The sequence below is a fragment of the Schistocerca gregaria genome, chromosome 2 (assembly GCF_023897955.1).
Source record: "Schistocerca gregaria isolate iqSchGreg1 chromosome 2, iqSchGreg1.2, whole genome shotgun sequence".
In the NCBI taxonomy this organism is placed as follows: Eukaryota; Metazoa; Arthropoda; class Insecta; order Orthoptera; family Acrididae; genus Schistocerca; species Schistocerca gregaria.
In genome coordinates this window covers 690,241,974-690,255,029 of record NC_064921.1, presented here as the reverse complement: position 1 = coordinate 690,255,029, position 13,056 = coordinate 690,241,974, and the positions used below count along the sequence as shown (strand labels likewise).

Genomic DNA, 13,056 nt, shown 5'->3' with positions numbered 1-13,056 from the left:
TTAGGGCTACCTAATTGTGGGAATGATACATTTCACCCACTATTCCAAAGAGTTCTACATACTGTATATGCGATTAAGATGGAATCCTTTAGTGGTGTGACTGAGATGCAGTAGGGTGACTGAATGTTCTTCAAACCAGTAACGTCTCTACGTTGCCCTGTGAACACGGTTGTTCTCGTCTTGGAGGACGGGAGAATCCGCAGCGCTCCATCACTAAGATTTAGAAGAAAGGGAAACACATGGTCACCAAAGGTTTTAAAATAATTGTATTGGTTCAAGTACCATTAGTTTCGGAAGTGCTGCTAAATAAATTCCATTTGAGTCTCTATTGGCAGTTTCTGCAGCTACGCAACCGAAATCTGATGGGTCATTCAGCGCAGGGCAAAAACTTGAAGATGGGCGTCCTGATTCATCTTCTTGGTAATCTGAATGAGCAGATAATTCTATGATAAACCCTCCAAACATCACAGAACCATCTCCGGCCTGAAAAACGTCCACACAGAGGGGGTTAAACACCTCTTTGAACCGTTGGTGCTCTAGATGCTTCACATAATTTGAAAAGAGACAAAATCGCGACTTCTCTGACCACGCTACACAACTCCAATTTCTGTGTTGTCTGGCCCGTTTAAGACACGCTGTCACTGTGTATTCGACTCGGAATGTCTATTTCATGTAGTTCCTTTCGCAATGGTCACTCATAAACTGGCTGACGGGTTTCACTGAGAGCAGACATTCCCGTCAGGTTTGTAACCGATTGTCACAAATAAGACGTGACACTCGTTTCTGGCCCCTTCCAGTTAGGGGTTTTTTCTAAAAAGTGTTATGTTGTGTTACAAGACTGCAAATGGTGCACCATTCCTTGTAGACATCGTAATAGTAAGCGTTGATATACCAATAGATCTGTCAGTTTCATGGTGTGGATATGGGTACATCAAACACAACAACCATTTTCTGCTATTCTGTCATATCCCAGACGTCTATCCACACAGTAAGCTGATTCTACACAACTGACTGATATAGACGCCACCTGATCAAAAGTATCGGCTCACCTATTAGTGGATGTTAATACACGGTGGCTCCACGCTTCACCCTTATGATGGCTCAAACGCTGCTGTGGACACTTTAACTGAGTTGTCTGCATGTCTGGTGAGGAGCAGCAAGCCATTCTTCCTCAACAGAGGAAACCACAGAAGATGGTGTCGTCTGACGCTGGGTGTGGAGCGAGATCGATGTTCAAACACATCCTAAAGCTGTTATATTGAATTCAGATCGGTACTTCGGGGAGGCTAGTGAATTTCAGGAATGTTATTGTCCAGAAATCATTGTCTCACCGTTGTTACTTTATGATAGGCTGGATTGTCATGATATAATCTTCCTAGACTTTTCCTCTACTGCATGCAGTACGCAGTGCTGTAAAATGCTTTCAAATCCTTCTACAGTTTACTGTTTCCGTTAACGTAGTAAATGTAAGTCACTCTAACCATGAAAAATACCCTCATACCATATCACCAACTCCTCCGCACTTCATTGTTGCCGCTTAACATGATGAGTATCGTTCTCAGGGATTCGCCAAACCCAAATCCAGCCATTTGATTGCCACAGAGTAAATCGTGAATCATCACTCGAACTCGCTCATTTCTAGTCATCCAGTGTCCAGTGGTGACGTTCTTCATTCTTTACACCACTTCAAGCGTCGCCTAAAACTGACAAAAGAAATGTGAAGCTCCTGAGGAGCCGCTCGTTCATTGTAGCCCATTCTTTTTAACTCGTTAACACACACTCGTTGTGCTAACTGGACTGCAGGTATCACTTTGGAACCCACGATTAATTCCTTCCTCTGATTTCAAGCGATTTTTTATATAACTGTCCTCCGCAGTGCTGACACACCCTGTTCCTCAGACACGAGGTCTCCCTTTGTCTTGGCTTAACTGTGATTGTTCTTTCATGTTTCTACCCCACAACCGCTTCACCAACACTCGGCTTTGGGAGCTTTAGAAGAGGTGGAATATCCGTGATGGAGTGTTACTCCAGCGACATTCAGTGACTAGTTGACGTTCGAAGTCAATGAGCTCTCCTGAGCAATCCATTCCGCTGTTACTGCTTCTATAATGACGACACACTATTCTCTGCCTCCCTTTATACTGGCCCACCAATTCCGCGTTACATATAGGTGTCCACATATGTTTGACCACGCAGTGTACACATCACTTCATTGCCATGACTTATGTCAGCGATGGATGGTCAAACGACTGAGCGGTACCAATTCCTCACTACCTATGGTGCTCCAAAGAGACAAGCTTGTTGTTCTGAGGAGACGAGTGGTATTTTGGCGTTCGGATTATACACTACCGGCCATTAAAATTGCTACACCACGAAGATGACGTACTACAGATGCGAAATTTAACTGACAGGAAGAAGATGCTGTGATATGCAAATGATTAGCTTTCAAGAGCATTCACACAAGGCTGGCGCCAGTGGCGACACCTACAACGTGCTAACGTGAGGAAAGTTTCCAACCGATTTCTCATACAAAAACAGCAGTTGACCTGCGTTGCCTGGTGAAACGTTGTAGTAATGCCTCCTGTAAGGAAGACAAATGCGTACCATCACGTTTTCGACTTTGATAAAGGTCGGATTGTAGCCTATCGCGATTGCGGTTTATCGTATAGCGACATTGCTGCTCGCGTTGGTGGAGATCCAGTGACTGTCAGCAGAATATGGAATCGGTGGGTTCATGCGGGTAATGCGGAACGTCGTGCTGGATCCCAACGGCCTCGTATCACTAGCAGTCGAGATGATAGACATCTTATCCGCATGGCTGTAACGGATGATGCAGCCACGTCTCGATCCCAGAGTCAACAGATACGGAGGTTTGCAAGACAACAACCATCTGCGCGAACAGTTCGACGACGTTTGCAGCAGCATGGACTATCAGCTCGGAGACCACGGCTACGGTTACCCTTGACACTGCATCACATACAGGAGCGCTTGCGATGGTGTACTCAACGACGAACATGGGTACACGAATGGCAAAACGTCATTTTTTCGGATGGTCGAATCCGTGTTTGTCGACATCGCAGTCAACGCACATTGGAAGCGTGTATTCGCCATCGCCATACTGCCGTATCACCCGGTGTGATGATATGGGGTGCCATTGGTTACACGTCTTGGTCACCTCTTGTCGGCATTGACGTCACTTTGAACAGTGGACGTTACATTTCAGATGTGTTACGACCCGTGGCTCTATCCTTCATTCGATCCCTGCGAAACCCTACATTTCAGCAGGATAATGGACGGCCGCACATTGCAGGTCCTGTACGGGCCTTTCTGGATACAGAAAATGTTCGACTGGTGCTCTAGCCAGCACATTCTCCAGATCTCTTACTAACTGAACACGTCTGGTCAATGGTGGCCGAGCAATTGGGTCGTCACAATACGGCAGTCACTCTTCTTGATGAACTGTGGTATCGTGTTGAAGCTGCATGGACAGCTCTACCTGTACACGCCATCCAAGCTCTGTTTGACTCAATGCCCAGGCGTATCAAGGCCGTTATTACGGCCAGAGGTGGTTATTCTGGGTACTGATTTCTCAGGATTTATGCACCCAAACTGCGTAAAAATGTAATCACATGTCAGTTCTAGTATAAAATATTTGTCCAATGAATACCCGTTTATCATCTGCATTTCTTCTTGGTGTAGCAATTTTAATAGCCGGTAGTGCAATATTTTACAGTAACGGATATCTGTTCATAGAGCTGTTGAGAGGTGGGGGTGCGGCGTACTGACTTGTTGTCGACGTTGGCCGTCGCCTCGTCCAGCATGAGGATGCGGTTGTCGCGCAGGATGGCGCGCGCCAGGCACACCAGCTGGCGCTGGCCCACGCTGAAGTTGCTGCCCTGGTCCAGCACGCGCGTCTGCAGACCCAGGCTGTCGTGCAGCGACTCGCGCAGCTCCACCTGAAATACAGGACGGCCGCTTTCAGCTTGTCCTCATCTATCACCCGCAAGAGCTTGCTCTACCCACACTCTTTAGTGACAGCCACTGCATACACAAAAATTATGTCGGCTGTTGACAGCACGCCGAATGATGACGAGATTATAGAAACGTTAACACAACTATTAACTGTCCAAGTAGAGAGTCATACACAAAAATTATGTCATACACAAAAATTATGTCCACTGTTAACAGCACGCCGAATGATGACGAGATTAGAGAAACGTTAACACAACTACACTCCTGGAAATTGAAATAAGAACACCGTGAATTCATTGTCCCAGGAAGGGGAAACTTTATTGACACATTCCTGGGGTCAGATACATCACATGATCACACTGACAGAACCACAGGCACATAGACAAAGGCAACAGAGCATGCACAATGTCGGCACTAATACAGTGTATATCCACCTTTCGCAGCAATGCAGGCTGCTATTCTCCCATGGAGACGATCGTAGAGATGCTGGATGTAGTCCTGTAGAACGGCTTGCCATTCCATTTCCACCTGGCGCCTCAGTTGGACCAGCATTCGTGCTGGACGTGCAGACCGCGTGAGACGACGCTTCATCCAGTCCCAAACATGCTCAATTGGGGACAGATCCGGAGATCTTGCTGGCCAGGGTAGTTGACTTACACCTTCTAGAGCACGTTGGGTGGCACGGGATACATGCGGACGTGCATTGTCCTGTTGGAACAGCAAGTTCCCTTGCAGGTCTAGGAATGGTAGAACGATGGGTTCGATGACGGTTTGGATGTACCGTGCACTATTCAGTGTCCCCTCGACGATCACCAAAGGTGTACGGCCAGTATAGGAGATTGCTCCCCACACCATGATGCCGGGTGTTGGCCCTGTGTGTCTCAGTCGTATGCAGACCTGACTGTGACGCTCACCTGCACGGCGCCAAACACGCATACGACCATCATTGGCACCAAGGGAGAAGCGACTCTCATCGCTGACGACGATACGTCTCCATTCGTCCCTCCATTCACGCCTGTCGTGACACCACTGGAGGCGGGCTGCACGATGTTGGGGCGTGAGCCGAAGACGGCCTAACGGTGTGCGGGACCGTAGCCCAGCTTCATGGAGACGGTTGCGAATGGTCCTCGCCGATACCCCAGGAGCAACAGTGTCCCTAATTTGCTGGGAAGTGGCGGTGCGGTCCCCTACGGCACTGCGTAGGATCCTACGGTCTTGGCGTGCATCCGTGCGTCGCTGCGGTCCGGTCCCAGGTCGACGGGCACGTGCACCTTCCGCCGACCACTGGCGACAACATCGATGTACTGTGGAGACCTCACGCCCCACGTGCTGAGCAATTCGGCGGTACGTCCACCCGGCCTCCCGCACGCCCACTATACGCCCTCGCTCAAAGTCCGTCAACTGCACACACGGTTCACGTCCACGCTGTCGCGGCATGCTACCAGTGTTAAAGACTGCGATGGAGCTACGTATGCCACGGCAAACTGGCTGACACTGACGGCGGCGGTGCACAAATGCTGCGCAGCTAGCGCCATTCGACGGCCAACACCGCGGTTCCTGGTGTGTCCGCTGTGCCGTGCGTTGTGATCATTGCTTGTACAGCCCTCTCGCAGTGTCCGGAGTAAGTATGGTGGGTCTGACACACCGGTGTCAATGTGTTCTTTTTTCCATTTCCAGGAGTGTATTAACTGTTCAAGTAAAGAGCCCTATCTCTGATAACTGAATGCACATCGACACGTAGCCGATCTGACTCGAGAACGTTTGCTTATGGCGGAGAAGTTGCAAGTGGACGAGGCCTCGCTGGCAGTGGTTCGACATGTTCGTATTTGTCGACAGGGATTGCTTCGCTCGTCCGCCGCTGGCGCCGAATACAAACGCTGCTGTGGCAGACTGCGCGGGCGCGCCTTCACAGTCCGTCCACTCTTCTCTTAGGGATAATGAGGTGATCGCTGAGAGTGTAAAGAGCATATAAACATTATCAACAACTGCCTTTGCCTAACATCGTGGTAAATGCTCATTGATGGTTTTGCGTTCGAATCAGGGGCGAATAGAAACTATGCTGCACAGCCTCCATACAGTCTGTTACAGTTTTACATTAGAGAGCAAACAGCTTCTATCGATTTTCCATGACCACCTTTCCGATTGGGTCGTAGATCAGTTCACAATTTTAATCTGTAATGCATATTTGCAGACGGAAGCAAATGAACCAAAATTTGTACCAAGCCCAGGACTCGAACGTAGTCTCCTACTCACTAGCCAGATGTGTTGACCTCTACCTTCTGGTACCATGTAGTTTCATTTGATTAAAGCACCAAAGCCTGAGTTTCACGCGGGATCTCCCGTTTCGTTTGATGCTGTGGTGCTGTTGCAATACAGCTGGAGAGCCTCTGCAATATTATTAGAGTTCATGGGGAATATCAAATGGGCTGAAGCGTGCAGAGGAATTCGAACGGAGGAGGAAGGCATACTAGGGTGGTCCGTGCAGTTGTGAAAAACCACTGTCGGAGTATGCCGGCACGGTAGCTCAGCATGTTCGGTCAGAGACCTCGATGGTCTCTGTAATAAATACTGAGTGAAGGGATCAACAACGAATTTCAACGGATGTCATGTGACGTCCGCTACGACCAAATCCAACGAACAAAATGCAAAAAAAAGAAAAGAAAAAAAAGAAAAATTGTGGCTTTCTGGCCAGCGCATCTGCCTAGTGAGTAGAAAACTCGGGTTCGGATACCAGCCTTGGTACAAATTTTTATTTGCTGCTTCAGTCTGAATATGTAGACGTAGTAGCTGTATGAGACTAGAAAAGGTCTCTGGAACCAAATAGCTCAACTGATTACAGCACTCACTCCTGAGTTTCAGGCAGGATCGCCCCTTTCATTCGATGCTGGAGTGCACACACATGCACTATTGAAGCGTTGCCGAGTCTGTGACAGTATAACAAGAAAACATGACAATAGGATGAAGCGCATTCTCTAAAAGGTGTATAATTATTAAAATAAATCTACACCAGCGTTCGAAAAAGTTATAGAAGTGAAAGATAAGTTACACAATTCGCTATTAGCCTACAGCCGCAAGTTGCCATGACCAAAACGATACAGAGATAGGGCAGTTTTTGGTGTTAGAGACATAACAGTGACGTTGCTATGTCAGTTTTCAACTGACGCAGCAAATGTATTTTCCTACATTGGAGGTGGAACAAACAGGAATTCAACCACTATGTATGCATATTTTCGTTTCAAGCGTCGACTAGAGAATGGATCTTTTGCCAGACATCATTCCTCCTCTAACGGAACACTTTTGCAGCTGTACAGAATACATCACTTAATTCTCATCTTACACCCTCCAGTCTCCTAAAAACAACTTCTCTAAAGCCGTCTGATCCAGACAATCGGTTATTTCGCCTTGTCAGTGCAACTTTACGACAGCGAGTTCGTGTACTCAAGTTCTGTACTAAGTCGCAATTAGTCTTACACTCTTGCACGCTTCAGTAGGAGAGAACGAGTCTAAGAGTAGGGAACGACCACAGGCCCGCAGTTCTCAGACCCGTCATACTTGGAGAACTACAGCGGGAAGGAAGGATGGCGGTTTGGCACTGACCTAACAGCGGCACCTTGAACTGTTAAGTACGCAACCCGCAACATTAGTTTCATACTCGCACCGTTTCTGATTTATAATTAGTGACTCCACTGAACTACAGGTTCAACGCTGCTGAGCCCGACGGGAAATGCTCTGACTTTAGCAATCGTCATATACCTTGGATTGTTTGGGTTCTCACGCTGTTCATGGGAAAATATGCTGATCCCTAGATGTGGCAGCGTGTTCATCGCTGTTCTGCAGTCAAGGTCGATGCGAAACTGTTCATGAAGATGCCAAAAGAGTGTTCTCTATCTTTTCTTTGTCACTTTCTAGCACAACCCTTAACGAACTGCAGACTGTGGCACCAGGTACAAATGCTGCGTTGGCAGACTGCACATGCACACTGCCACAGTGCATGCATTGCATGTGTTGGTAATTTGCAGCGCTGAGACAAACTGAGTGAGGTCATTGCTGAGAAGGTGAAGAACAGTCAGTCTTACACGGCAGAGCTACTGCAATACTCTCTGAAGAAAACCACCATGGTATACTGTAGACCTGTAGACGTGTACATCTACACATAATTTAGGAAGCAAAAACATCAGAGAAAAGAGGAAAAAAGTATGTAATTTCAAGGTCGGAAAGATGTCCTCTCCAGGGATTTAGGTCTTCCCAAGCTCTGTGGAGGGGGGGGGGGAGGGGGGGGGGGGTTACACAGCCCTTCAGCCATAAAGCTACGGATTGTGCAGTCCAGTTGGCCTTAGTGCAGAAGAACACGACGAACTGAAGAGACAAAGACTCCCTTGGTTCAATCCTAGAAGAATACGACAAACTGAAGAGACAAAGACTGCCTTGGTTCAATCCTAGGCCATTGAAAGTCGGTTCTACCGACCAATTTGAGAGCAGTTCTGGGAGATTTCTCACAGCCATATAGTCCAATGCTTGTCCTGGTTGCACTTTTTCCACTGTAATCAGACACGAAGTTTAATAAGCAAACAAAGTATTGTATATGTCATCAAAGTCGTTATTTTTTATGTTTATTCCCTCTTTCTCAACGTTGTGAAAAATCAAAATCGCGTTTTTTGTTGGTTATTCTTGTAGACACCCAACAATATTTTCTCGATAATTTTGAATATTTATATTTCTAATTTTTAATTTAATTTATTATTAATTTATTAGTGGAGTATAATATTTTTAAATATTTTAGGCTTATATTTCATAATTTTTTGGTTACCCTACATGTAATTATGTGATAAAATTACAGGTTGTTGAATAAAAGTTATAACATCAGTTTTCATATTATTAATATGAAAAGACTCATAACTATTGAAATATGCATATTGTTTAGGAATCAAAGTAATCTGCCGTTTTTTATATTTCGTGTTGAAATTAGTACCAGGGGCATGGCATGTTCTCATACTCTCCGAATCAGCTACATCAAAAAGGGCAATTTTAGCACTCTGCACCATCTTCGATAAAGTTTCTGCGGACGCCCACGTTTACACCTAGTTGTAGTGAGCATCGTCATGTCCGATATGACGAGCAGCCATAAATTTTAATTAACATCTCGAAAAAAACAAAATTACATACCTATTCGTCTATTTGTGAGTAGACAGATGTCTGCAGTCATGGTATACATTGAAATCCCAGCGATATAGTCCCTTAGGACGCCACTATAACACCAGAACACAATGGCGCAACCCACTGATAAAATGGAGTTTTCGTTTTATGTATTTGGAGGAGAACAATACTGCAACAATCCGTGCTGAATTGGAGAAAGTGTTTGGCAGCAATGCACAATCATATGACACAGTGGCTCAGACGCTTCCGCTATGGTCGAACACGTCTGAATAAAGAAGAACGAAGTGTCAGATAATCTGTTCGAAAAGAACCGGGAGGGGATGGCAAGTGGGTGCCCTGGTGCTCCTAGATCAGCGTATAACACTCGAGGCGATTGTGGAAATAATGAAAATCAGTCACGGACCAGTTTTCAACATCTTGCACATGACAGTTATCCACCCGTCAGGTTCCGAGACACTCAAAAAGCCCACCAAATGGACACAGTAGAAGAAACGTTGCAGTCATATCAACATGAACCCAGATGACTTCTTTAGCTGTCTAATCATAGTTATAGGCGGCTATAACCTCGAGAAAAAGCAGCGAAGCAAGCATTAGAAACATATGGGATAAACACTGCCAGATAAGAAGAAGACCCTGCTGTCATTGGGTAAAACGATACTAGTGTTTACTGGGATTGCTATGGTGCGGTGCTAACAGACTGTGCTCACAATGCGCAAACCGAAATCTCCTGACGAGGTTAGGGGATGTTGTTAACACGAAGCGTCGTATGAACTGTCTAAAGAGGTGCTTTTTGCTTCGCAACAACGCCACAACTCATTTCACACTCACATATGCTGGTTCTTTTCGCTATCCAATTTTACGTGAACGCCGCCCTCCCCCTCACCCCCTCCCCCCTCACGGATTATCCTGTACTTTCTTTCCTTGTATGAAGAAACTATTGCCTAGTAAGAGTTTCCGTAATGAGGAAAAGGGTATTTTCGAGACAGATCATTTCGTAAGCAGTCAAAATGAAGACGTTTACAACAAAGGGTTTCGCCAAGTCTTTCATCATTCGGGAAAATGTGTAGCATTGCAGGGCGAATGTGTGGAAGAGGACTATGACTATCACTGTTTATTGACGAAGCCGTCCAGGTAAAAATAAGCTTCGTCAGTAAACCAAATGCTGCCCACATGCATATCGCCGTCATCAATCCTGTGCACTATATCGTTAGCGAATGTCTCTCGTGCATCAATGTTAGCGGCGCTGAGGGGTTGCCGCGTTTGAATTTTGTATGGATAGAGGTGTAAACTCTGGCGCATGAGACGATACGTGGACGTTGGCGTCATTTGGACCGCAGCTGCAACACGGCGAACGGAAACCCGGTCATTTTTGAAACACCCTATATATATATATATATTGTAAGTCAGAAAGCCTCTAAATACCATCAGGGGAAAAACAAGCTGCCTGCGACCATGGCATATGGGGAATCGAAAAGCCCCATGTTGCAGTCCCATCGTCCCTGAATCCTCAAAAAGTACTGGTCTGGGCCGCCATTTCTTCCAAAGGAATAATTGGCCCATTTTTCAGATGCGAAACGATTACTGCATCACGCTATCTGGACATTCTTCGTGAATTTGTGGCGGTACAAACTGCCTTAGACGACACTGCGAACACCTCGTGGTTTATGCAAGATGGTGCCCGGCCACATCGCACGGCCGACGTCTTTAATTTCCTGAATGATTTCGATGATCGTGTGATTGCTTTGGGCTATCCGAAACATACAGGAGGCGGTGTGGATTGGCCTCCCTATTCGCCAGACATGAACCCCTGTGACTTCTTTCTGTGGGGACACTTGAAAGACCAGGTGTACTGCCAGAATCCAGAAACAATTGAACAGCTGAAGCAGTACATCTCATCTGCATGTGAAGCCATTCCGCCAGACACGTTGTCAAAGGTTTCGGGTAATTTCATTCAGAGACTACGCCATATTACTGCTACACATAGTGGATATGTGGAAAATATCGTACTATAGAGTTTCCCAGACCGCAGCGCCATCTGTTGTTGACAATTGTAACTACTGTAATTTCGAAAGTTTGTCTACCTGAAAATGTACTGTTGTCCCAAGCATATTGCAACAAACGGTGTATTTCTATGGCTGCTCGTTTAGTTTGTATTGCCGTTTCAAATATACCGGTCATTTTTGAAACACCCTATATATATTTTTTATTTTTCGTGTCGGGTGTCACAGCTACAAATTTATTGAAAGGCAGTTCCATTTTCCACCATGGCATTATTGTTGTTGTGGTCTTCAGTCCTGGTATATAACTGCTGGCTAGTAAACTTGAGCGAGAACAACGTTTCACGCTCGTCTATGATTTCATTAAAACTATTACCGCAATGGCATGGGTAAGTAAATAAAAAACTAATGATACTTTGCACAGAACGCTTCACCCCTCGAGTTGATTTGAGATGGTCTGATCTACAGGAACAGCTGCTGATTCTCATCCGTCATGTTTCTAATCCTAGGATCCTCTCAATCATTAGACAGGAAGGTGACATCGGACTTAAGCACTATAATTTTTGAACTTCTGAGTTGTTGCATTGTATTTTGGTATTCTTGATGCGCTGAACCAACTAAACAAATCTTTGTTTACAGTGCGAGTGTTGTCAGGTAAAAGTGATATAAAAATGAAATGCACTAGTATGGTATGCTTTTATTCATTCCGTAACGCTATACGGGATTATTTTTTGGGCTCACTCATCAAGACAAGGTACAGTTTTCCAGGTCCAAAAAGGTGTAATAAGACCCATTTGTGGCGTTAACTCAGGAACATCCAGCAGAGGAAATTTGTCATTGCAAATATATCTCTTTTTGAAATCAAAAGCTCAGTTCAAGGCATCAGTACAAAAAATAAAAATAATCTTCCCAAAGATTTAATGCCTCTTTGCTGCAGAAAGATGTTAGTTGTTCAGGTACATACATTTTCCACAACTTGCCAGTAGCCATAAAAGGTTTAACACTAATAACGTTCAGTTCAAAAGGAGCCTAATGGGTTTATTGGTGACCATCTCCTTCTGTTCCACTGACAAATCTCTAAGTAGAACGAACTGATGGGTGTATGTAATACAATATAATATAATATCAAATAATGCGAGTATTAGTTCAACATAAGTTGTGTGCAAATTCACTGAAGCAATGCGATCATTTTAAATAACTGTTGAAAAATTATTTTTCTATTTAATGACACATGCCTACAGTAGCTTAAGAACTGATATATTCGTCTCACTATATTTAACAGTAGTATGTTTTGTGACAAGCTATTTACTACCTTTTAAATGAAAATATGTTTAAGATTTTTTTGACTTATTCCGCACCGATTCAGGACCATCTCACCTGGTATCGGTGGAAGGTACACAATATATTTGTTTCTCTTTGTAAATATTTATTGTGTATTGGTGTATTCTGAAATTTTCTAAATCCTGGAGGCACCCCTCAGTATATATGTATTGGAACGGAAAGTACGAAGTGTCCTAGAAGTCTTTCCATGATTTCAAACATTCATAAAGCATAAAATATGACACATAAACAAATACTTTTTATCTTCAGTTGCATGTGACATGTTCAAGTTTTTGTATACTTACATACTCACTGATAGTTTGTTTGCAACAGAGCCCAGTGAGGTTACAACAGCGGAATCGGACTCGATTTCAAACATGTACTCAAACGAATATGTCCTCTGGTATCACGAGACACAGCCACCAAGAACAATACAGAAAATATTCCACGCAGCATACCACAGACAGCCACCGGATGTTAAAAGCATGAAGATGTGCTATACGAAGTTTAAGGAAACAGGTAGCATCTGTAATTTCCCTAGAACAGACAGGCCTGGACACAGTGAGCAGACAGTTTAGACAGTGAGAGATACCTTCGTGAGAAGTCCCGAGAA

General features: G+C 45.0%; 1 protein-coding gene across 3 annotated transcripts in view; it reads right to left on the bottom strand.

The window, feature by feature from the left end:
• Window positions 1-13,056, bottom strand: part of LOC126334772 (ATP-binding cassette sub-family C member 4-like) — a 548,862-nt gene that overhangs the window by 10,642 nt on the left and 525,164 nt on the right. For all 3 annotated transcript variants that reach the window (XM_049997356.1, XM_049997361.1, XM_049997359.1), the window contains exon 22: window positions 3,787-3,956. In XM_049997356.1, coding sequence (XP_049853313.1) covers window positions 3,787-3,956 — 170 coding nt within the window. The remainder of the gene's footprint in view (window positions 1-3,786; window positions 3,957-13,056) is intronic.